Consider the following 26,787-nt stretch of genomic DNA (forward strand, 5'->3'; position numbering starts at 1 on the left):
AAGAATGTGTGCAAACTATAAAAAAATTCACATGAATAACTCTGCTGATTTCACTGTGAAACGCAATGATTCAAGAAGGTATGTCATCGAATGTCGTAAAATACTTTGCAAGTTTCGGTTGGCTGCGTCTCACAAAAAGAGAAGCGACTCTTGGGAGATAGCTTCTATAGACCCACCTCACAGTTGCATTGCAACTAATGTTGAACAAGATCATCGTAAATTAAGTGATGCATTGATATGTCAAGACATTTTGACGCTTGTTAACAAAGACCCATCAGTGAAGGTGAGTATAATAATATCTCATACCGTCACAAGATATAATTATACTCCATCTTATAAGAAAGCGTGGATTGTCAGGACAAATGTTATTGAACAGGTATTCGGAAATTGGGAGGATTCATACAAAGAATTGCCACAGTTTTTATGGGCCCTAAAAACATACGTACTAGGAACTGTTGTAATTATGGAGACATTGCCAGCATTTACGCCAGACAGAACTTGTGTTGCTGGAAATAGAATCTTTCACCGCCTCTTTTGGACGTTCGAACCGTGCATCAAAGGTTTTGCATTCTGCAAACCTATTATTCAAATTGATGGAACATGGTTATACGGAAAATACAAGGGTACTTTGCTCATGGTTGTTGCACAAGACGGAAACAATAATGTCTTTCCCATTGCCTTTGCTCTGGTTGAAGGTGAAACCGCTGGTGGTTGGGGTTTCTTCCTTCGACATCTCAGAACACATGTCGCTCCACAAGTCAATCTCTGTTTGATTTCAGATAGACATGCTTCCATTGAGAGTGCTTACAAAAACTATGATAACGGATGACACGATCCTCCTTTTACCCATGTCTATTGCATTAGACATATCGCACAAAACTTCATGCGTGTAATCAAAGATAAGAACCTTCGTAAAAAAGTGGTGAATGCAAGGTATGCTCTAACTCAGCCTTCATTTCTATATTACCGTGATGAAATTAGATTGTATAATGCAGATACAAGAAGATGAGTGGATAATATACCAGTAGAGCAGTGGACAAGGGAATTTGATAGAGGTTGTCGATGGGGCCACATGACAACAAACCTTGTGGAATGCATGAACGACGTATTCAAAGGCATTAGAAATCTACCAATAACCGCTTTGGTCAAAATAACCTATTTTAGGTTGGCTTCTACCTTCGCAACCAGAGGTGAAAGATGAAGTACAATGTTAATGTTGAGCCAAATATTCAGTGAATGTTGTATGAAAGTGATGAAAGAGGAAAATATCAAAGCTAGCACACACGTGATTATAGTCTTTGACTGTCATAAGCAAAATTTCAGTGTACAGGAAACAATGGACCACAATGAGGGGAGGCCAAATTTATTCAATGCTGTCAAACTAAGTAGAAGTTGTTGCGATTGTGGAAAGTTCCAGACCTTCTGTATTCCTTGCTCTCATGTCATTGCGGCATGCACACATACTCGCCAAGACGCTTACAACCATCTATCTGATGTTTAGACGACCATTACCGTCATGAATGTGTATAACAAAAGCTTCTCAGTGCTACCAATGGAGGAATACTGGCCTCCATATGAAGGTGACATAGTTTGACACAACGATGAGATACGAAGAAAGAAAAAAGGAAGGTCAAACAACACACGTATTAGAACAAAAATGGATACGACTGATAAAATGATAAGATTATGTAGTATATTTCGTCAACCAGGACACAATAAAAGCAAATGTACCAATTTAGGAGCAACATCTGCATCATAATCTTTTTGTAACATTGGATTTTTATATATCATTATCTTTTTGTTTCAATAAGGTTAACAACAAACATCACTTCAACATAAGCAAACTTAAAACAAAACATTTCTAACTGATTACAACAATCAAACTGATGTCATCTCATCCAAACATCATTTTCCTAGCATCCTTATCAGTTTTGACTCGCATCCAACCAAATATACTATAAAGTCTCTCAATACTTATAATTTTTTCCATTATGGTATTTTCCCATCTAACCAACGAACCAGCTCACTCTTCAGTTGATCGAAACTACATATGTTCTAGAAGAGCATCAACATCGGAGTCTTGTCTCTCGAATAAGTTACTTTTTCATAACGACGACGAACATCAAACATGTTTGCAATATGACAAAATGAGGTGTGGAAAAATGAATCGCACAACACATCTATTTATAACCACAAAATTTCACATTACACTGAGGCGCCAGACCAATTGGCGTCTCGTCTTCCAAATAACACATTGGCGCCAATTGGATTGACAACACCATGTATTGTAGCCAATCCAATTGGCGCATCCATTTAAAGTTTAAGGGTAGGCGCCAATTGGTCTGATGCCTTTGTCTTACGTTTTTTTTAAACTGAGTTAATTTGTGATTTTTTTTGAAAATTGGATTATTTTGAGATTTTTTTTTAAAAAGAGAGGTATTTGAGTAAAAATTTCCATTTTTCACGTGTGACCAAAATTTCATTTATATGGTTATTCTCCTATAATTCAATTGATCATTATTCATTACATAATTAAATATATCATTTTGTGCAAGCGTACATTATCCTACTAGTTATATATACGTCCTAGCCATATGCCATCCATGTGTATGCTAATAGTTATATATACATCCTATCCATCCGACATCCATGTGTCACAATTACAAGGATTTAAGAAACTTATAGAATATAACAATAACTAACATAAATGATTATATTAAAATACTAATTTAAATAGATAAAAAAAAATATGCATTGACCGTGTAAAATATTTTTAGATTGTCAAAGAATTAGAGACGTATATCCCGCCAAATCACAAGTTTAATTTTAAAATACTGATATGACATGGAATAACGTTATAATTCTATTGGATGATGGTGTAAAAAAGGTTTACACTGACAATGCACTACCTTTAATCTCAAATAGAGAAAAAAGACTATGCTCTGACCGTGTAAAATATTTTTACACTGTCAATCAATCAGAGACGTGTATCCCGCCAAATCACACGTTTAATTTTAAAATACTGATATGACATGTCAGAACGTTATAATTCTATTGGATGATGGTGTAAAAAAAGTTTACACTGACAGTGCACTACCTTTAATCTCAAATAGAGAAAAAAGACTATGCACTGACCGTGTAAAATATTTTTACACTGTCAACCAATCAGAGACGTGTATCCCGCCAAATCACACGTTTAATTTTAAAATACTGTTATGACATGACAGAATGTTATAATTCTATTAGATGATGGTGTAAAAAAAGTTTACACTGATAGTGCACTATCTTTAATCTCAAATAGAGAAAAAAGACTATGCACTGACCGTGTAAAATATTTTTACACTGTCAACTAATCAGAGACGTGTATCCCGTCAAATCACACGTTTAATTTTAAAATACTGTTATGACATGACAAAACGTTATAATTCTATTGGATGATGGTGTAAAAAAAGTTTACACTGACAGTGCACTATCTTTAATCTCAAATAGAGAAAAAAGACTATGCGCTGACCATGTAAAATATTTTTACACTGTCAACCAATCAGAGACGTGTATCCCGCCAAATCACACGTTTAATTTTAAAGTACTGATATGACATGGTAGAACGTTATAATTCTATTGGATGATGGTTTAAAAAAAGTTTACACTGACAGTGCACTATCTTTAATCTCAAATAGAGAAAAAAGACTATGCACTGACCGCGTAAAAATATCTTTACACTGTCAACCAATCAGAGACGTGTATCCCGCCAAATCACATGTTTAATTTTAAAATACAGATATGACATGACAGAACGTTATAATTCTATTGGATGATGGTGTAAAAAAAGTTTACACTGACAGTGCACTACCTTTAATCTCAAATAGAGAAAAAAGACTATGCACTGATTGTGTAAAATATTTTTACACTGTCAACCAATCAGAGACGTGTATCCCACTAAATCACACGTTTAATTTTAAAATACTGATATGACATGACAAAACATTATAATTCTATTGGATGATGGTGTAAAAAAAGTTTATACTCACAGTGCACTATCTTTAATCTCAAATAGAGAAAAAAGAGTATGCACTAACTGTGTAAAATATTTTTACACTGTCAACCAATCAGAGACGTGTATACCGCCAAATCACACGTTTAATTTTAAAATACTGATATGACATGGCAGAACGTTATAATTTTATTGGATGATGGTGTAAAAAAAGTTTACAATGACAGTGCACTACCTTTAATCTCAAATAGAGAAAAAAGACTATGCACTGACCGTGTAAAATATTTTTACACTGTCAACCAATCAGAGACGTGTATCTTGCTACATCACACGTTTAATTTTAAAATACTGATATGACATGACATAACGTTATAATTCTATTGGATGATGGTGTAAAAAAAGTTTACACTGAAAGTGCACTACCTTTAATCTCAAATAGAGAAAAAAGACTATGCATTGACCGTATAAAATATTTTTACACTGTCAACCAATCAGAGACGTGTATCCTGCTAAATCACACGTTTAATTTTAAAATACTGATATGACATGACAAAATGTTATAGTTCTATTGGATGATGGTGTAAAAAAAGTTTACACTGAGAGTGCACTACCTTTAATCTCAAATAGAGAAAAAAGACTATGCACTGACTGTATAAAATATTTTTACACTGTCAACCAATCAGAGACGTGTATCCCGTCAAATCACACATTTAATTTTAAAATACTGATATGACATGGCAGAAAGTTATAATTCTATTGGATGATGGTGTAAAAAAAGTTTACACTAACATTGCACTATCTTTAATCTCATTTAAATAAGTTCTTAGAGGTTTTGAATTTGTTGTTTCATGATACGTTGCCTCATCTTTTTATTTTATAAATAATTAAGAATATATTTAGATATTATAAAATGAACAAAATGGAATAAAACGGATCTAAATAAATATAGCAAAATATAATGGAAAGAAATGTAAGATTTTATTGTATTGTTTGAAAATTTTAAGATGAAATAAAATAAATTCTTTATTCCATTCAAATTAAAGAGAAAAAAATGATAATGAATGATTGAATGAAATAAAATTATATTATCACTATTAAAAACTTCACATTTAGTTACTAAGTATTCAATGGTCGGAATTTAGTGATAAATTTAATTACAATTTTTAGTGTGTTAAATAAATTAAAGTTAAATGAAAATGATTGTCTCATACAAGGGTTGAACTTTTGCCCTTGAATTATAGAATTATAGAGTACATGCATAAACATTAGAACACATTTAAATTGATATATATATATATATAATATATATATTATATATATATATATATATATATATAATATATATATATATATATATATATATATATATATATATATATATATATATATATATATATATATATATATATATATATATATATATATATATATATATATATATATATATATGAGATTAATTGAAATACACTGACAGTGTAAAAGGATTTTACACCGTCAGTTAATCATAATCGTTGGATATTGAAACAAGTTTGACTTTTATTTTAAAAATCTATAAAGTAATATAAACGAGTGATGGTGATGAATCGATTGTGTAAAATTTTTTACACTGACAGTGCATAGTAATTAATCTCTCTCTCTCTCTCTCTCTCTCTCTCTCTATATATATATATATATATATATATATATATATATATATATATATATATATTATTAGAATATATTTAAATTATTATTATATAATTTAAATTACATTTTTTTATTAAATTAATACATTTATGTTTATACATTTCTTTAATATGAATATATTTTTTATATATTATAAAAACAAAAATGTGAAACTTTCACTAATATAGAAAAATTAGGATCAACATAAACTATTTAAAAAAAAAAGAAAATTAATAACTTACAAAATAAAACCACCAAAATTATTAGTGACCGAAATTTCGGTCACTAAATTTTTTTAATAAATTAATTTTGTATAAAAATATATTTTATGATTGAATTATTTGATCACAAAAATTCAATCACTAATTCAATGACAAATTTTATTTGATAACCGATTTAACAACTTTGAAAATTTTATTAACATAATATCAAAGTTTGATAACTAATTCGATGACTAAAGTGATTGAAATTTTTTAATCATTAAATTGATCACTTAAAAACAATTTTTCTGATAATACATATTTTATTATATTTAATTTAATTTAATTTTAAATTATCCAAACAATAAAATATCTCTTCATCCGCTCTTCCATCTTTTCTAACAAAGCAAAACCTAAGTGATATTATTATTTCTCAAATGTTGCTTTCTAAACAAATATGAGTGGCGACAAAGTCATGATTCAATAGTGCCTCCTTGCTCTCTTTTTACCACCAAGGACAATAGGTAATTGAAGACAGAGTTGTCATGCTTCATTGATGAATCACATATTCAAATGATTATTACTTTACTTAACACCACATAAACAAAACAAGTGAAAAATGTAACAAAAAGTGTGATTTTGTCATCTAAAACCCTGATCCTAATCTACAAAGAAAACATAAAAGACAATGTAACACAACTAGAGTGAAAAAAAACAAAAGAGTAACATAAAAAAAAAGTCCAATATCTCAAACAAGAGCACTTTTACACCCACTAAACATCTTCAAAAAAAATTCTTATGCGTGACAAACCTAAGTGGGGTGCACTATCATTATCCATCCCAACATTTACCACCACAATCAAACCAATCACATTACGCCACGTCACCCACCCTACATTTTTTTCAACTAACTCTAACACCAATTCCCTATTTTAAATTTTTTAATTAAATTTCCCCCCTCCACCGCGCCACCATTAACCGCCACTCGCCGGCGTTAAACACTTCTCCGGCGAGCCATGAATGTTTGAAAAACAACCGTCTCCCCCGCCGGAAACTGATCCACCGCACGACTTCTACATTTCAATCCAAGAGGCTCAACAGCATTTACCATCTTCTTCAACATCTCGTTGTTATAGCCACTGCATGTAGTTGATATCGACATCGTACCTGGTCGGAAAATCTGAACAACTTTCCTCAACACGTGTACTATGTTGTCGTTAACAGAACCAACGCATTCAAAGCTAGCGTAGCTGAAACCATCTTCCGGTGTTACATGAATGGTGGAATACCAATCGTTATCCATTCCATTCATAGAGTAGCCACAAGGATCAAACGCAAAATCACAAATCAATGCATTTGGGTTTATCTCATTGATTCCGGTTAGCTCCGTCATCTCTTTTCCGGCAGAGTCGCCGGTTTTTCCATCTCCGGGTCGGCGGAAGAATTTTCGAGCTAGGATAAGGTCTAGCTCTGTCATGCATATCTCCATAGTGAAGACATCGCTATCACTATCACTATGATTGTGATGAGTTATTGAAGAGTGTGCGGTGAAAACATGCCAAGAGTGTGAAGATGATTTTGAGGGCATGATGGAAGCTTTTCTATGGCAAAGATTTGAAGGGATAGTGTCTTGTAAGAAGGTTACTTCATGATTGAAGCTTGTGTGAGGGAAAGGTTGTGAGTTTGGGAAGATGAAGCTTCCTCTTGTGTAACGACAAGAGCATAAAGTGAGACCTAAATGGTTTGCATAATGGATTAAAGGAAGAATGGATTTGAGAAGTTGAGTAGTTCCACATGTTTTGATTATGATCTTAGTTGGATAAACAAAGAGGCTTGATTCTGATAAAACATATGCATCAAAGTAAGAGTTACCAACGGCTGAAACCACGGTACATTGAACAGCTTCCAACACTTGTTGTATTGATTCAAAATCAATTTTCCTTAGACCCAGTTGGAAGATAATTGGATCATCTCCAAAGAAATTAAGTTCCAAACGTTTCTCAAATCCTTCAAACCCAGATACAGCCATTTGGGTTAGTGTTTTGAATGTAACAGAGAAAAAACAGAGGGAAACAGAGGAGTTTTGTTTTGAACTCAAAAGCTAGTTAGAGAAGGTGAGAAATGGAGATAGAGATGTTTGAAGTGAGAGAAAAGATTGGAGGGTCAATGAGATTTATAGGTGTATGTGAATAAGAATGAGAGTGAAATTGTATTGAGAATGTTACGAAAAGAGCATGCGGGTGATGGAACCAAGAATCATGATTGTAGGCATAATGAAGTGAATAGGATTATGATAGTACGCAACATTAAGTTTTTATTTTTAAGTGTAACATTCAATAGTTCTCTGTCTCTATTCTCCACTCACCTTCATCACTGTTTTCCTAGATTTCTAGTTTTGCATATCTTTAGTATCCTACAAGATAGACTACACAATAAGAGTATACCATTAGTGCTTTTTTTATGTCTTTACTTTATCCCTTAATAGATTTTGGATTCCATTAAATAATTCAAAGATAGTCAATCATCACATCAAATAGTTATATCAACTAACTTGCTCACATGATAAATCAGTCACTATAGTATTAATTAATTGGCTTTAGTGGTTTAAGAAAAAATTTGAAAGAATGTTTTAGTCTCTTTTCTTAATAGGTAAAGTTAGCTCTCTTTATACTACTTATTTCTTAAGAATACCAACTTGAATTTAATTCAATTTTATAAAATTAATATGTAAGTTAATAATCTGATGTGTTAGTCTTTTAACATTCTCCACATTCTCAAAATTTTCTCACTTATAAATATATCTTCAAGTTATATATTATTCGACGTTAATCTCTTTTAACAATACTATTTGATTTTAATCTTATATTTTTTAACACTTGACTGGATCTTCTATAGAATATCTATGTGAATATTAAATTTTCTTAAGTTAACTAATATAGTTGTTAATAGAATTGATTTTGTTATTAAAAAAGAATAGTGACATTAATTTATTTTATGTGTGCCATCTATTTTTATATAATCTTTATTATATAGTATAATTTAGGACTAAAAACAATCTATGGCTAGTAGTTCAATTTGAAGGTTAAGGGCCCTATTTTGACTTAAATAGTTGGTTGAAGAATGTCAAACATAATTGTATTGAAACCATATCATAAGTTATTTTTTCTTTTCAAAATGACAGAAATTTGGATTTATGAGTCAAAATTGAGGATTGAGCATAACTGTTTGAATGATAGTTCTGATAAAATAGAAACATAATCATAAAACAAGAGCTAGATGTTGTATTGTTGCTATGCAAGACAAACATTATTAGCTTTGTTGTGGTGATATAGATCATTTTAATTAGAGCTACATCACTAGGAACCAAAAACTGAAATTCCAAAGAGAAGCACCAATCACTTGAGAGTTGTTTGATAAATGAGCACACTCCTATAGTGATGATAATGGCTACTGCATAATGGAAAGGTGAAAACAACTCAACTTGATGGAGACAACATTGTCTATTCCTAGGAGAGCAAGGTTAATTAACAAAAAGAACTTGACGTGCTCAAAATGTCTTCCATATTTGGTTTAGAATAATAATACTCACTTTCTTTTTTAAGTTTTAAAGAGATACTACTAAATAGCAAATTTCACACACAATTAATATGAAAAAGAGATCGATATTACATCTTCAACCATATAAAATATACTATGGATTAAGTCAAAGTTCAATCTGAATGGATAAGATTGTATCGGTCATAAGTCCTTAGACAAACAAGAGAACAAAGACGCCCTAGAGTTAGATTGGATCAAGGAAAACCAATAAATAACAAACTATCAAATAAGAAAACCTAACAAATTTCTTGAGACTTGTCTAAGGAAACTATTCTCCGAGCGAAGTGTATAGGATTTCAAAATCTTATAAAACCTAGCTAACGATTTAGTCGACCGTTGATTTACATCCATAATTCTCATATATTTGCATCAATATCTCTCATGTGTTTTTACCATTAGAAAAATTGACCATTATAGACATTTATTATTATGATTATTAATATTAATAAGGAGGAGAAGAAAACTATGAAAGAGAAAAAAGGAATCAGGCGTGGCAAGTAAATAATGAGAATATCCTTGAATGAGGGAGGCCCCGTACGTGAAATGAAAAGCACTCACATCATTTTTATTCTTCATGCAAATTCATGTAGCTAGCTAGGTGGCATTATCATTATTATTACTATTATTTTTTATCTATTTTATTTATTATCAAAGCATGCATGCACACTTGTTAACCAAATCGGCATCAAAATTTAAAGCCACTCTCTTTATCCTCCAAGTGTTTAGTTTTAAAAGCTTGATTTAGAAAACAATCAAATGACGTTTATCATTATGTTAACTTAATATTCTTTTGGTAACATGTTAATCATACATTCGGATTACATACATATGAGTCTAATGGTAGTACTCATAAATGTTGTTCATATTACAATAAACTATACTCTCTTCCAATTTCATCTAACGTTATGTTGATTTGGATGATTATGTTTAACTAGTTTAATGTGAGCAGTAATTAATTGCAAAGTAGCTAGTAAAAGGGAGTAATTAGTAGTTCATGGTCCTTTAGAGAAGTTTTGGTAGATGCAACAAGTAAAACTACGTTATTGATCATATAATTAGTGGTGTCCTTGACTTTGAGTTTAAGGGTATTGTCAATATTATATCAATATTCATCATAATCAGTTAAAACTAGACATTAAATACTAAATTCTCTAATCATTATTATAGTTAAATTTGATTTTTTAATATATTTAATCGTTAATGTATCTAATCTATATATAGACTAAATATACTAACAATCAAATATATTAAAAAATTAAATTTATTTATAGTAGTGATTAGAGAGTATATATATTTAAATCTTATACAACTTTTATTAAGTCAACATTTCTTAATAAATATAACTGCTTCTACCGTTGGACACCCTAATATGTCGACAGAAGATCTAATATAAGATGTAAAATCCTAAATTGGAAAAGAAAATTGATAGTTTGAATTTTGAAAGTTAATATGAAGCATAACAAATATTGATTGGGACAAAGAAAATAAACATTTAATGTGAAGCATGATAGATATTGTTTGCGACAAAGACAAGAGACCGTTGATACGAAGCATGATAAATATTGTTTGGGACAAAGAAAAGAAACAACTACACTAAAAAAAATATAATAAGTGGGATAAAGAACATAATCAACCACACTAAATGGTCTCAATCAATAATAATTTATTAACTAATATATGAAAACAAAAATATAAGAATAAGAATAAGATAAAAATGATAATCAATAACAAAAAAATTATTTATCTAATTTAATCAAACTAGATTATTTTAGGGGAGAGTGACACCTTAATTCACTATACTTTGGTTGTTACAAAAGATAATAGAAGAGTTAGAAGGAAATAGTCTTTATAGTTTTGAAGAACAAATTTTAATTTTTATCCAAATGTTTTTCGATCTCCCTAGTAGTAACCTCCACCCTAAATGAGTATTCTCTAGCATATTTTTGATTCTTTCACCTCCAAATCTTTATTCTTCCATCGGACGCGTCTCACCGAAAGTAACATACATGTTTATGATGGATTATGATTCTCTAGGTTCCACTTCCCACAATGTGCAATGATTCTCACATTGTTCATAACCAATAAAGACACATTTCACAACCCTAGTGTCAAGCTTGTCTAACTTGATATGGACAAACAAAAGAGCTCTGAAGACCTTTAAATTGGAGTAGTCTATTGGTTTCCCTTACCCCCTCTTGGAACAATTCTTCTTAAAGTGATAGATTTAAGACAAATAAAACCTTTTAACCTTGACTTATCAAACTCCTTGAATTTGAAATTCCTTATACTCTCACTTCCTCCTCTTAAGACACTCAAGCCTTCAACACTATCGTTAACAATCAAACATTTCATCACTTAAATCTTCTTGGACCTTACAACTGTCTAGACTTCATTCGAGGTAATTGTAACTTTCTTAACATAAATAAAGGTGACATTGAAGGGCTCAAAGGATTTGAGTAATGACCTAAACATGAGTAGAGTCTTGTCCTCATCATCAATCTTCACTTCAGTATTCTCTAAGTCATCAATGATCTTGTGAAATTCTATCAATTTCTCCATAATATATTTGATCTCTACTATTCAAAATTAATATATTTGATGTTTCAAAGATAATTTGTGAGTCAAAGGCTTGGTCATATACAATGATTCAAGATTGATCTACATCAAAGTCATAATCTTTTCCCTAGAGACCTCCCTTAAAACTTTATATTCGAGGCACAAGATAATGACACTTCTTACCTTATTCACCATCTCGGTCTCCTCATCTTGTGTTAGGCGTGCAAACATCAATGTATCACCCTTAAATATTTCTACACACCTGTGTTGAGTTAATATTATTAGCATATTTACTTTTCACAATCCAAAATTATTGTCTTCAGAAAATTTCTCGACGTCCCATTTAGAAATCATGATGCTCACTTGTAAACCTAACTCTTTTGTCCCATAGTGGGTTCCACTTGTGAAATTTAAAGGTTCAACTACACCAAGATATTTTGATATGTGGGACAAAGAAAAATGACAACTAAATTAAATAAAATCAAGCAAAATTAATCTACACAAAAGAGAATACAAAGAATTTTCTTACCCAATTTATTCAAAGTGGTCTACTTTAGGAAAGAGAGTCGGTTTCTAATTCACTATACTTCAAGAGTTGTCACAAGAGATTATCGAAGAGTTACAAGAAAATAGTCTTCCAAGTTCTTAAGATCAAACTTTATTTTTTACCCAAGTGTTATCTCATTATCTTCAACTCTCAATATATGAATGACATAAATTCAAGGCACACTACTACAAATAATATATTTCATGACAAAGTTTTCTCCTCACCGAACAAAAACTGAGGTATAATACAAGGATGCTTCATGTTTTATTTAGAAAAAAAATATACCATATATTCCCTCGGTGTAAGAATATAATCAAGGGGAAAATAATTCAGAACATGCTTCAAATACCAATATATGACGTTCATATTTTTATTTCGTTATAAGTCGTGTCTTTCTTTTTATTTTTTATTTGTAAAGTAAATTATCTATTCCTTCGGTTTCTTATATAACTGAGGGGTTAGATAATAAGATTTGGGTAATGCTAACTTGTGCCTCAAGGGCACATGTTAAGAAACCCACAAATAGAAAATTTGTATTGAAAAAATAAATAAGATTATTAATTATAAGTTTCTAATAAATTCAATACACAATTTTCAAGAATTTGTTTCTATATTTATCTCTTAACTTGTGCGCTTGGGCAACAAGTTAGCATTACCCATAAGATTTTACTATAAAAGCACTCGTTAATTAAGTTTTACCCTAAACCTAACTCATCTATACCTGCTCCAGACTCGTACACATCATTCTTTGAGATGAATTGCAAGACATAAAAAATCTTCAAGGTTATGTGTTGTACATTATTCTTCTAACACCAATCTTGAACAAAATATTTTTTCAGCTTTTGTAATTCATCTCACATAATAGCGTTGTTGTTGTTTCCACCTCTTGCAAGTCCATTTTTATATTTTGGAATAACATTTCAATGTTGTCAACCAAAGAAAACACTCCATGATTTATTGCTTTCCTGGGTTGACATAATTGATAAATTTATTCCTAAACATACTGTAAATTGCAACCAATGTTAATGTTTTATAGTACAAGTCTAATGTTTGACTATTATAGCACACAAAGAAAATGACGAATGATAAAAAAACTGAAAAAGGAAACAATAAATGTTACTTTTCAATTTCTTTACCATTCACTATTTTTTTTGCATGTAATATACACTACTAGAAAAATCACATTTTACCTTGGACGCGAAATGCATTTAACATCGGCTACAAAGGCGAGATAACGAAGGACATCATGAAAAATATAAACTTTACCTCTCGGTTTTAAAAAAAACAACGGGTATGTGCAAAGGTCATGAGTTAGATCCCTAGGGAGACCTTTTTGGAATTCTGAAATGACGAAAACACATGTCCCATCGGTTTTGTAATTTCACGACGAATATACCATATTTTCACCTATCTCATAAAGTTGAGGGGTAAAAAAAATCGAGTTTATTAAATCTAATGTGGATTGCCCATTTCACTAAACCCTATACTGAACATATAACTTCTAAAAATTGGTTAGGAAAATAATTATATAAACAATTGTGTTATATTAGAAGAACAACTTACTTTGATTATGATTTTGAAGCATTATACAACTCATTATTCTTCTTGCGATGTTTTATGGTTAAAATATCTCCAATGTTTCAAGTTATTTATTCAACACTTACTTTTCTACTAACTCATTCTTGAAAGCATACAATTTGATGCTTTGAAAAAATAAACAAATATGGAAGAAAGTTGAACGAAAACTAGAAGTATTGGAGATATTTTAACTATAAAACAACGTGAGATGCATGATGAGTTGCATAATGCTAGAAAATCATTAATCAGTGTAATATAAGTTTCAGATACAACATAACTTTGCATATGATTATTTTCAAAATCAACTTACTAGGTTATATGTTCAAATAGGGGTTAGTGAAACAAACAATTAACATTAGATATAATAAACTCAACTAGACAAAACAAGATGAGAGCTACACAAAGAATCCCCAAAAAACATAATCTCAATCTCAATATCAACAACAAAAACAACAAGATAATAACAACAACAACAAACACAATATCAAGAACAAAGACGTCAATAAACAAAAAAAATATCAATAACAACAATGTCAATAAACAAACTCTAGGGTTTAGGGTCTCAACAACAACATCGACGAAACAACATCAATAACAACAAAAACAACAACAACAAAAAGTTTAGGATTTCGGATCTCAACAACAACAACAACAACAATATGACAAAATTATTACTAGTGATGTTTGACGTGCCAGATCTCTAAAGAAGAAGTAAACGAAAATGATTTGGATCACTGAAAAAGAAAAAATAGTCCTAAACACATAACGTATTTGTATTGAAGATGGTATGTGTGTATGACTCTCGTTGTTTGGGGCTCTTTGTTAGGGTTTTATTTGTGTTATTTAGACAAATGAAACTGAATACTACGAGTTATATATATATATATATATATATATATATATATATATATATATATATATATATATATATATATATATATATATATATATATATATATATATATATATATATATATATATATATATATATATATATATATATATATATATATATATATATATATATATATATATATATAAACATATTCACCTCAGTTGGTATGAAAATCGAGGTGAAAGGTAGCGTACTTTTTTTTATTAAAAATAAAATATTCAAGGATGCGCCACTTTTAATGAGATAAAAACATAAACTGAGACTGTTGGAATTCGAAGTATGTACACTGAATAGATTTACCCACCGGTTTTTCAAATAACCGACAAAATATATAGTATATTTTTTTATAAAAAAACAGGGTGCGTCTAGGTATTTAACCTCGGTTTTTCAATAAGTGAGGTGAAATCGTCGTCGTGAAATGTATTATTTATAATAGTGATATTATCTCGGTTCTTTAGTAAAATTGAGGGGTTAAACGACACCTTTCACCTTGGTTTGTTTAAAAACCGAGGTGAAATTGTTCATCCTAAACACATATCATCCTCTAACTCATGAAAAAGCAAGAAAATATTAAGATGATATGTGTTTAGGGATCTTGTTTGCTTCTTCTTCTTCTTCTTCTTCTTCACATATCTGATATGTCTAACGTTACTATTCATGTTACATCAATGTTGTTGTTGTTGTTGTTTGTTGTTGTTGTTGTTGTTGTGACCTGAAATCTTAGAGGTTTATTCTTGTTGTTGTTATTATTATTGTTTAAACTGAAATTGATGTTATATGTTGTTGTTTTTGTTGAGATAAATATATTATTGGTTTATTAAGATTGAAGTTATATGTTTCTTGTTGATCTTGCTTAATTTTTGTTGAGAGATTGTTTTTTTAGTTGCTGTTTAGATTGAGATAATGCTAATGTTGTTGTTACTTATTGTTGTTTTTGAGTTGTCGATGTTATTAATGTTGTTGTTGTTTTTGTTGTTGTCTAGTTATAACACTTTGAAATATTTTGAAATTTATATGTTTAGGGTTTAGTTGTTGTTATTGAGTTTGAGTTTGACACTAAGGTTATGTTTTTTTGTGATTCTTTGTGCAACTCCCATCTTGTTCCTCTGAACATATAAAGAAGACATTATAATGACATAAAATACAGTTTAACTTATTATATCTAATGTTTATTGTTTATTTCACTAAATCCACTTTGAACATATAATCTATTAAATTATTTTTGCAAATAATAATATGAAAAATTATGTTGTACTTTAAAAACATTTAACACTAATAAATTGTTTTTTAGAATTATGCAACTCATCGTTCATCTCACTTTCTTTAATGGTTAAAATCTCTCCAAAGCTTCTAATTTTCGTTCAAGTTTCTTCCTTACTTGTTCATTGAAAATGTATGGAAGAAAGTTGAACGAAAACAAGAAGCATTGGATAAATTTTAACAATTAAAAAAATGAGTTGAATGATGAGTTGCAAAATGATCGAAAATCATTAATTAGTGTAATTTGTTCTTCAAATATAATTGTTTATATAATTATTTTGTATACCAATTTGAAATGTTATATGTCCAGCTAGAGATAAATGATACAAGTGATAGGAGGTAAATATATCATATTTTTAGTTTGTTTTACTTTCGATTTCGTGTGTGTTTCACCATTCCCTCTTCACTTTTATGCACTTTTGTCTTCCTTTTGTGTTTTCGGGCAATAAGAGGTCCATGGAGTGAATTAGGACGAAAAAGACCGAAGATCGTAGGAAACAAAGCAATTCTAGTACAAATTTCCCGAAACCAACACGATCTGGATGTGTCCTATTACACAGGTCGTATTGGCCCCAAGCCCCCCCTTCATACATCAAACCTGAGGTTGACACGACTAACATATGTTCCCTTACACGACCCATTTTAGCACCTCAAGCAGTTACTAATTCTTGACTTATTGACTAAGTTTATGACCTTTTGGAATTTGTAACCTCCATAACATTCATAATTAGTAATTAGTGGTAGTAATGCATGAAATTAGTGCCAATTATGAGTCACTTATGGCGTGGATTAGTATAAAAAAAGGCTTATGCATCAAGAAAAAGGGGGAAGACACCTAATGGCGAAACTTAGGAGGATCTATCACTTTGTACTTGAAATCTTTGCAACATCTTGTTATTTTCTTAAGTCTTTTAGTTTTAAGCTTGGTTACATTGTAACTTGGCGACAAGAGGTTATATGAGTCCATCTTATGAAGAATCTCAACTAAAACTATATCTCTGAAATTATGAGACGTTAAGGCTTTATTTAATCTAGAACTCGAGTACTATTATCACGTCTATGACGGTTGCAAAAGCAAAGTCAATAGAGATATCCTTCATGTATTGAAAGATAATGAATCGACATTCGAAAGCGAGTTACTAAAAAACTGAGTTTGAGGCGTCACTGACAAGGCAACTTGATCTCAATTGAGAAATAATCAAGATGTGTCGTCACGTGACAAGACCCAACGTTCTTGATTGATTTACTTAGTTGTGCCTGAAATACATTGAGATATGTATGCCACAAAAGTGGATGACACACATATTTATCTTATTTTCTATAAAAAATTCTTAGAACTTCTCGTAATTCAAAACATACAAAAATCGTAGAGGTGAGTCTAGATGGACGAATCATAATTCCTAGTCATGTTTTATATTAACTATTAAAACTTTATTTTTTAATATGCATCAAACAAACCACTTGCAATCACCTTAGATAAGCATAGTTGAGGTAGAATATGGTAATCACACATCTCTCGGTGGGATCGAACTTTTGTATTACTTGACACAACTGTGCCCTTGTAGTTCACACACATATTAAGTTTTTGGTGCCGTTTCCAGGTATATTTTTGTGATATCAAAACTTTTTTTCAATTCCATTTAGACTAAGGTACTTTTAAATCTTATGTTATTTTAATTTTTTTTATAAATTTCATTTTCTCATAATGATTCTCGAGATGGGCAATCACATGAACAATAGCTTAGTAAGCCCATACTCTAAAACATATAATCTGGAATAGGGAAATCACTTGAACTTCCTTTAACTAACTACTTCCAGCCCTCTGTGGGGCTGTATGGTCCCCAATAAGGCAAACCTTTGGGAAATCCAACCATGCATTTTTAACGGAGAATTTGTGGCGATGCAAAATAGCTCTAATTTGGAATCCATGATTGAGAGTTTTGTGGCGATGCAATCTCTCCAGAATGAAGAATTTAGAAGCCAAAACCTCCATATAATTGAGGCCATTGGGAAGCTAATAACTATGGTAAAGTCCCTCATGACTCACAAGAAGGCATTAGAGACACAAGTCTCCCAACTTGCACATATCCCTATATGACCCTTCCCCGAGAGACATGTGAATGTTGTAATAACTACGAGTGATAAACAAATTAAGAATTCTGGGGAGAATGATAAAGAGGTTGAGGAGAGTTCTGGTGAGGAAAAGGTAGAGTTTAAGAAAAAATCACTAAACCCACCCGAAAAGGAGGTTGTCAAAGAGGTAGAGAAGGAAGAACCTTATGTTACTCCTTCTCCCTACAAGCTACAGATTCCTTTCCCACAAAGATTTGTGGAGGCTAAGGTAGGTTCCCAATCCAAAATGTCAGTAGAAATATTAACTGATGTCCTATCTAAAACGATTAAATTAGAGGATCATGAAACTGGGGAAATTATTAATGTTAAGATGGGAAGGTCGACCCTTGAGGTGGGAGATGAAAAAGTTGAATTAATAAAGACAAGTATCCTAAAACCACCCTTATTGGTTCAGAAGTGTGAACCATCCATAGGAAGAAGAAAAATAAAAGTAGTGGATATGAGAGATGGTTGATAAATGGGCATGGTGATACTCATGAGCAGTCGAGTTAAAACAATGTTAAACAAAGCGTTTCGTGGGAGACAACTCAAGCTTTTAATTTATTAATGTCTTTTATGTTGTTTTATTTTGAAGGTACGATTTTCTCTAATAAATAAAGGAAAGCTCAAGAGAATAAGGCAAAAAGAGTAAAAAAAATATAAAAAATCTCTCTTCAATTGCGCCTCCCACCACCGTAGTGACGTGTTTATGAGTTTTCTATTTGCCTCTCCTTATTTGAATTGGAACATTGAGGCTAATGTCTGGTGTAAGTTTGGGGGGTATTTCCCTTGTTTTTCTCTCTCTTTTTGTTTGTTGTGTGATTTGTGTTGTTAGGATAGTTTTGTTTCAATAAGTTGCATATACCCTTGTTAAAATTCCCAAAAATTGAGTTTTACAATTTTTTTTCTTGAAAAAGCACGTAATTTTGAAATTTTTGAGAAAGTATATAAGATTGAAGTGACGATTGACTAAGTCTAGGGGCTCGTGGAAAGCCGATAAAATCGGTATTACCCAAACACCATTAGTTTCTTGAGTAGGTCACAAGTTTAATGCGTATTTTATATCATAGTGCTTAGATTCTAAGAAGTACCTTCTAATTTGTTGATATAAACAGTCTGACATACATTTGATTCAATTGTTATTGATGATCGATTGAGAAAATTATATATATATATATATATATATATATATATATATATATATATATATATATATATATATATATATATATATATATATATAAAGCAATAAAAGAAGAAAATGACGGTAAAAGGCAAATGCACCCATTAAGTTAGGTAGCCCTAACCCAACTATTTAGCCCAACGAAATTCAAACCCCAATGTCGAACCATAATGGTCAATAATAAACACACAAAAGTGTGCAAAAATTTCGTCTTCAAAAATAAAAATCTTCTCTCGATTGATCTCATACATATGATGATTATTATTATTCCAATTGCCTTAATTTGATTATCTAACAAAAGGGAAGGAAAAATCAAAGAAGAGATATAAGTCCAAACCGTAGCTAGATAGGTGACTGAAAGAGAAACTTTGGACTGTATTTACGGTTTTGTGTTCTTGTAATACCTTTTATGTTAGTAAGTACAAGGGGACTTAGGTCTTAGCCGGTCAGAACGACAAACCACATATGAGTATCAATGATTTCATTTTTTTTAATGTTTTTAAAGAACCAAAAATCACTCGATCCTAATTCTTTCTAGGGTTAATACATATTCTCCCCTCTGCCATATGAGCTATTTTTGAAAAAAAAAGTTTGATTATTTCCCTAACATTTGAAGATCCCTTATTTTCCCCTCTAATAAGACATAGTCATAGGATTCTATTGCTTTTTTTTAATTGTTAATTTTTCTTAATCCAGGTTGACTATTTATTTTTTCTTTTTATAAAGTTTGAAAATTTACATGCTAAAACAATCCAAAAAATATCCCAAAGGAAAGATTCGAACATAGGTTCCCTCCCTTAAGGACAAGGCAATTGAACCACTGGGCTACAACTTTTGTTATGATTAATAATTCTTCCAATTATATTTACATTCAACTTCATCCTCCTCCTATAACATTCCATTGTCAATCTCTTTGTAACTAACCAAAAAGAAAGGCTTTTGAGGTAACAACGAACCAAGAAGAAAATTCACCTCAAAACCATGCGTTTCTTTCCCACTCCCCAATAAACAGTTGAGATAATCTTTAGCCTCATTCAACTTACCCTGCTTGTAGAAAAACTTAACAACAATAACATCTGTAACACTAGTCGTGTAACCCTTCATACGAATATGACTAAGAATGATACTAAAAGCATTAAAATAATCCTCCCTAGCAAGCGCGTTGAGTAGAATACGATAAGAAATTCCATCCAAGTCAAGCCACTGAAAACGCATTTTCCCAAACATATGGAGTGCAACGTCAGGTTTACCAGCATTAGCATAAACAACAACAAGGGTATCATCAAAATGAACCCGGTGAGTGATAACATGCTTCCATAATGTTTGAAGGAACTCAAGAACCAACAACACATAGCTAGCCTGGGTTAGGATACGAAAAATCGCTACAAAAATAGCCCGTGTATGGATGAAACGGGGTTGAAGACTAGCCCAATCGAAGAACTTGAGACACAAGAGAATTTTATTATTGTATCCGCCGTGACAGAGAACATGAAGGACAAAGGGTTTGGATATAGGAAGCAAAAGGGAGGAAAGAGAAGGTAAATCGTCACTGGTTGAGAGAATCTGGTAGATTAGAATGAGGAAAGGGTCTTTAGAATGGTGGTGGATTCGAAACCATGTTTTTAAGGTGGAAGCGACGTTCTTTTGGGTGATCGAAAATAAAGGTGTTTCAATTTCATTAAAAATTAAAAAAAAGCCAACTAAGCTTTCCATGTCATTAAAAAATTAAATAAAAAAAAGTATGTCATGTCAAAGATTCTGGTGACTAGGTCTCATGAGGGGACAAAATAAGGGAATATTAAAATGTTAAGGAAAAAAACAAACTTTTTTTTTACAGTTTTTTCCTTCAAAGACCGCCCATATGGCGGGGGAGAATATGTATTAACCCTTCTTTCTAAGCAAGCTTGTTGCTTGAGGACAAGGAACGATTCAAGTTTGGGGATATTTGATTGGGGGTAAATGTATCGTATTTTTAACTTGTTTTACTTTTGATTTCATTTGTGTTTTCATCATTACTCTTCGCTTTTATGCATTTTTTTCTTCCTTTTGCGTTTTAAGGCAATAAAAGGTCAATGGAGCGAATCAGGATGAAACAGGCCAAAGATCGCATGAAACAGAGTGCTTCTAATTCAAATTTTCCAAAACCAACACGGTCTGGCTGTGTCCCATGACACATGCCGTGTTGGCCCCTTTAGCCCCCTCCATAAATCAAACCTGAGGCTGACACGACCAACCCATGTTCCCTGACACGACCCATGCCAGCACCTCAGGCAGTTACAAATTCTTGACTTCTTGGTTATATTTGAGACTTTTGGCATTTGTAACCTCTATAACATTAATGATTAGTAATTAGTGGTAGTAATAAACAAAATCAATGCTAATTATGAGTCATTTATGGCTTGGATTAGTATAAAAATATGCTTATACATCAAGCAAAAGGGGGGAGACACCTAAGGTCGAAACTTAGAAGGATTCATCACTTTGTAATATACATCTTTTCAACAACTTGTTATTTTCTTAAATATTTTGTTTTAAGTTTGGTTATATTGTGACTTTGAGCATTTTACAATATTGTTATTAAATTCTTCCTTTCATATTATTGCTATTATGTAATTCACATTATTTACCTTTAATTCTTTACTTTTCATGTAATGTTTCTATTCTCAATTATTGTTGTTTTTCATCTCACCATGAGTGAGTAGATTCTTAAGGATAAGGGGTTATATCAGTCCATATTATGACGAATATCTACTAAAACTTGAAGGTAGAGAAAAACAAGAAAAGGGGGTTTGAATTGTTTCCACAGATAATAAAAACTTTTGCAAATAAACACACGCGGAAAATAATACTAACAACACATATGTTTATCCTGGTTCGCTTGAAATTCAAAGCTACTCCAGTCCACCCGGCCAAGGTGATTTCGCCTTTAACAAGGACTTAATTCACTAGTCTTGAAAGATTACAACAAAGAGCGTCTAAGAGGATAAAGATCTCTTAGCCCTCTCAAGTTTACAGACTGCACAAGTCACTTGAGGAATATTCAGCAAGTAGTGAAAATACAGAAATGTGCTTAGTGCTTCTAGATAAGCAAAGGTTACACAATATGAAAACAGAAAATATTTCACACTAAGAGCAGTAACTCGTGTGAAGGATAATGAACAAGAATAAAAGAGATTTGAGATTAGTTTGCAGTATTCTTGTGTGCTTCATTATTTTGTTATGAAGATGATCCATCTTTTATATAGAAATTTGATGAAGAGACCGTTGGATGAGTAAATCTTGGCAATGATGGACTTTTAATGTAATTAATCTCTTTGTGCTTTCCATAGCAGTTTTGGAGCGTGTTAACTATCTTCCAAAAATAGATTCTTGCTAAACGTGGAAGACTGCGTAGGTAAGTCTTGATGAACGTTCTGAGTTAGAGTATGCAGAGCTCAGATGTTTCTGTTCGGCGTGTGTATCTTCAGATAGTTGTTGAGAGCTGATTGACTTCGGAGGTTCTTGATATCTTTTTGATAGTAATTTCTTCAGAGTGAAAAATCATCAGATCCTAGAGTGCACTGTTCAGACTCAGAGCGTCTGATACCTCTTTCTTCATAGAGCTTTGTGCGCTTCCTTTTATTCAGAGTCAGAACCTCTGCTTGAATAACTTATAAGTGGTCACTCTGGACTTACGTGTATATCAGATATATGTCTATCTGACCCTTTTTCGATTAGAGTCCTGCACACTTAGATAGATTATGTTAGGGTACCAATTTGTTTCATCCTTTGTTATCATCAAAACTTTAGAGATGAATTGTAGACACATAATCTTGTTCTTACAATCTCCCCCTTTTTGATGATGACAAAAACCTCAAAGAGATAATGAAACAGTGATACTTCAACAAGGATTTAAAGAGTTATCTCAGAGTCAGATGAGTGATGACTCCCCCTGAGATAGATCATAATAAGTATTTAGATGTTCTTATCGGATCTTCCTTGCATTGTAACTAGTTTTTACCTTAGATGTTTCCTGCATAGCTTAGAATTTTCATAAGAGATTAATGTGCGCAATGCAGCAAGAGGCTTAGATATAATTTCATCAGAGATGTTTTTATTCTCCCCATTTTTGTCAGACTCAAAAAGACTTAGCACAAAAAAAATAGAGACGTCAAAATGTAATTCATATATGAGAAGGAGAATTACAGATAAGTAGCTAAAGCAGAGAGAAAAAACACAAAATATATAGCAGATAAGCAAGAAAGGAAAACAATAAACAAATCCTAAGTGCCTAAGGGTTCGGAGGCGGAGGCATCCTATGGAGTAGCTGAGTCAGCAGGTTCTGAATGTTGTTGTTGACGAAGTCCTGTTGGTTCAATCTTGCTCTCACTATTTGTTGCTCCTTTTGTAGCTCTTCTAGAGTCTTCAAGAAGAGAGGAGCGAAATCAGAATGAGATTGCTCCCCCTGAGTCAGAGCATCATTCCTTGCCTTTGCAGCTTCTTTTGCAGCTATGCGTGCTGCTTCTTCAGCATCAACTTTTGCTTTTGCTTCAGCTTTAGTAGCAGCACCGACCTTCTCTGCAGCTTCTCTAGCTCTTTACTCTTGTTCCAGACGAGCCTTTTCTTCTGCTTCCTTTCTGGCCTTCTCTTCTGCCTCTCTGGCCAGACGTGCCTGCAACCTTTCTCCAGCTTCTTTGATGAAGTCGTTGCAGACTTGTCCAGAGAGGCCTTTCAACTTGAAAGCCTCAGAGGTCATCCATCTGATCACTATGTTCTAGTGAATCCTCACTGCAGGGGGATCATCATTGATACCAGAGTTCTCAGATAATGATCTGATCTTCTCCACTGAAGACTCATCAAATAAGGTTATTGCTTCTTCCAGGGTGGGGAAGGTGGGTTCTGATTCAGAGATGGGAGATGTAGGTGCTGATGGTGAAGGGGTTGTTTCTATGGGAGGTTCAGAGTTATGGATGATGGGGTTTTCAGAGGGAGTTTCGATGGGTGGTTCATATGGAGGTGTTGGTGGTTGTTCAGAGGGTGATGAAATGTTAGTTTCTGGTTCAGGTTGGTTTTGTATGGAGAGGGGACGAGCCTGAAGTTGAGCCAGAGTGGAAGATTGGGGGTCAGATGACTTTGAGTCAGAGGATATGGTGTAGTAAGATGGGGATGAAGGTGTTGAAGAAGGTGGTGATATGGGTTCATTGAACATTTTAGCTTTAAATATGGGCAAGGTTGTGGTGGTTAGGTTGAATTTATAAAGAGGGGGTGATGGTTGGTTAAAGGTAGGTGTTTCAGAGGGTTTGGTGGTGGAGGGTGAAGGTTCAAAGTGTGTGTATACTGGTGAGGTTTGAGGAAGGGAAGAAGCAAGTTGCCTTAATTGAAAAGATGGAGAGTTAGGAGGCAGAGACTTACTTGGAGATTTGGAGGAGGAGATCAGAGGGACGCGTGGTCTTGATACAGAAGGTTCCCCCAACTTTTCTCTCTTAGCCCTTTTCGACTTCTCAGAAGGCTCCCGTTGTCTCTTCATAAAATTTGGTGGTTGCTCAGGCAGCCAGTCCACGGAGAAATCTGAGATGTCAACTCCTTGGTTTGCCAGATCCTACAGATAATGCGCAACAACCTCTGGACAATCAATTTTTTAGAAGAGGTAGAGGCCATTGGGTATTTTCCTCTAATCTTTCAAGGCTTCCCAGGAGGTTTCCAACGAGGGCTTGACTAGAATCTTCTCAATTACCCCCATGCTCTTCAGATTTCGTGCATTCAGAGGCCTCCTAGTGTCAATAGTTACATCCTTCATCAGATTGTGGCGAATCAGATGATCCACCAAGTCGCTCTCCATCACAACATCAGATATCAACCTTCCCAAAGGGATGTAGGCTCTGGGCTTCATGTTGTTCCTGGTGTCTCTTACAGAGTCCCTTAGGTACTTGAAAAGCAGTGCTGGCAGATTCAGCTTGAGCCCTTTGTGGAGGCAGTAGAGGATACACTTCTGGTCAGTGTTTATATAGTCTGAAGAGTTGGATGCTGGGCGGTGATGAATAGTCCCAATAATGATCTTTATTCAGACTCTGAGGTTCTGGTGAAGTTCCTTGTTCTTGGACGAATTACCCTCAACGTTCTGCTTGAAAATTGTTGGGGCAATTTCCTGGGACATATATTTTTCCCTAGGGTTAATGTTGTAAATACGCCTTCCTCCTGTCTTCTCCATGTTCATAAGGGTGGCGATTGACTTCTCGGTGATGACGATCTTCACCTCTAGAACATAGGACACAATATAATGGTCGTCTGAATCTGCAAAACACCAAAGTTCCTTGACCAAATATGTGTAAATGGGACCATAGAGCCTTTGAAAGTAGTTTTCCCACCCTTGCTTTTTGAGTTCTTCAGTGAGGTCTATCCCATTTCTTTTCATATTCTCGAAATCAACCGAAGATTCACACAGTATTTCAAGCTTGTCAAACAGAGTGGCAAGGTTGACATGGGATTCACGATCCAAAATATGGGGTTCTTTGAAGATGGGAGTGGAGATAACCACAGTTGTTGCAGTGGTTTATTGGGAAGAATTTGGAGGTTTTTCCATTGATTCCATTTGTGTGAGTAGTTATACACTGATTGTTGCTGGGAATCCATGAAGAAGATGAAGTTGTTGAAGAATGTTGAGGATGTTGAGGATGCTTGAGAGAGAGAGAGAGGTTTGTGTAGGATATGAGTGAGATGTGAAAGTGTGAAGTGTGGTAACTATAAATACATAAGAAGGACATGCAAAACGATAACGTTAGATGGAAAAGGAATAGTTAAAATTAATGATGGCACCGAAAAAGAGTTGACACGCCATGGGAGAAATTTATTACAGCTAATGATGGATGTCTAATCCATAAATCAATATACTGCTCGAGGAGATCTTAAGGGTCTGTCTCTTGATTTCTGCTAGACAGGTGTCTAGAAGATCCAAATCCAGACACAAGAGAAACCACATGTTGATCTATCTAATCTTAAGGAATACCAAAAGATTAGATCCTGAGGATTTCTGATTCAAATGATTTCTAACTGGTAGAAGTATCAGAGTCAGAGCCTTATTTTTCCATTTTAGATGGGGCACACGTTTGATTCATTCTGGGCAATTTTCAATTATTAAATGTTTCATAATGAATGAGAATCTATCTTCAGCAAGGGGTTTTGTGAAGATATCATCCCATTAGTGGTTTGTATCTATGAATTTTAAAG

The 26,787-nt window shown here is 32.7% G+C and overlaps 2 protein-coding genes across 2 annotated transcripts; both read right to left on the reverse strand.

Moving 5' to 3' along the window:
* Positions 1-6,579: 6,579 nt before the first annotated feature.
* LOC127073378 (S-adenosylmethionine decarboxylase proenzyme 4) lies at positions 6,580-8,192 on the reverse strand. Its single transcript, XM_051014532.1, has one exon. It carries the CDS (start codon positions 7,883-7,885, stop codon positions 6,851-6,853), a length of 1,035 nt encoding a protein of 344 aa, XP_050870489.1. The 5' UTR covers positions 7,886-8,192; the 3' UTR covers positions 6,580-6,850.
* A 16,145-nt stretch (positions 8,193-24,337) lies between these two features.
* On the reverse strand, positions 24,338-25,453 carry LOC127136038 (extensin-like). The gene is made up of 2 exons (XM_051062642.1): positions 25,298-25,453; positions 24,338-25,162 (listed from the first exon to the last, which is right to left on the reverse strand). Exons 1-2 carry the CDS (start codon positions 25,451-25,453, stop codon positions 24,338-24,340), a joined length of 981 nt encoding a protein of 326 aa, XP_050918599.1.
* Between the last annotated feature and the right edge of the window lie 1,334 nt (positions 25,454-26,787).

Source organism: Lathyrus oleraceus, chromosome 4 (assembly GCF_024323335.1).
Source record: "Lathyrus oleraceus cultivar Zhongwan6 chromosome 4, CAAS_Psat_ZW6_1.0, whole genome shotgun sequence".
NCBI lineage: Eukaryota > Viridiplantae > Streptophyta > Magnoliopsida > Fabales > Fabaceae > Lathyrus > Lathyrus oleraceus.

Excerpts from the sequence above, each read along its gene's own strand:
- LOC127136038 (XM_051062642.1), bottom strand. The coding sequence starts at position 25,453 with ATGAAGCCCAGAGCCTACATCCCTTTGGGAAGGTTGATATCTGATGTT. Across the intron at positions 25,163-25,297 it reads GAAATCTGAAGAGCATGGGG|GATCTGGCAAACCAAGGAGT; the intron begins GTAATTGAGAAG and ends CATTATCTGTAG.
- LOC127073378 (XM_051014532.1), bottom strand. The coding sequence starts at position 7,885 with ATGGCTGTATCTGGGTTTGAAGGATTTGAGAAACGTTTGGAACTTAAT.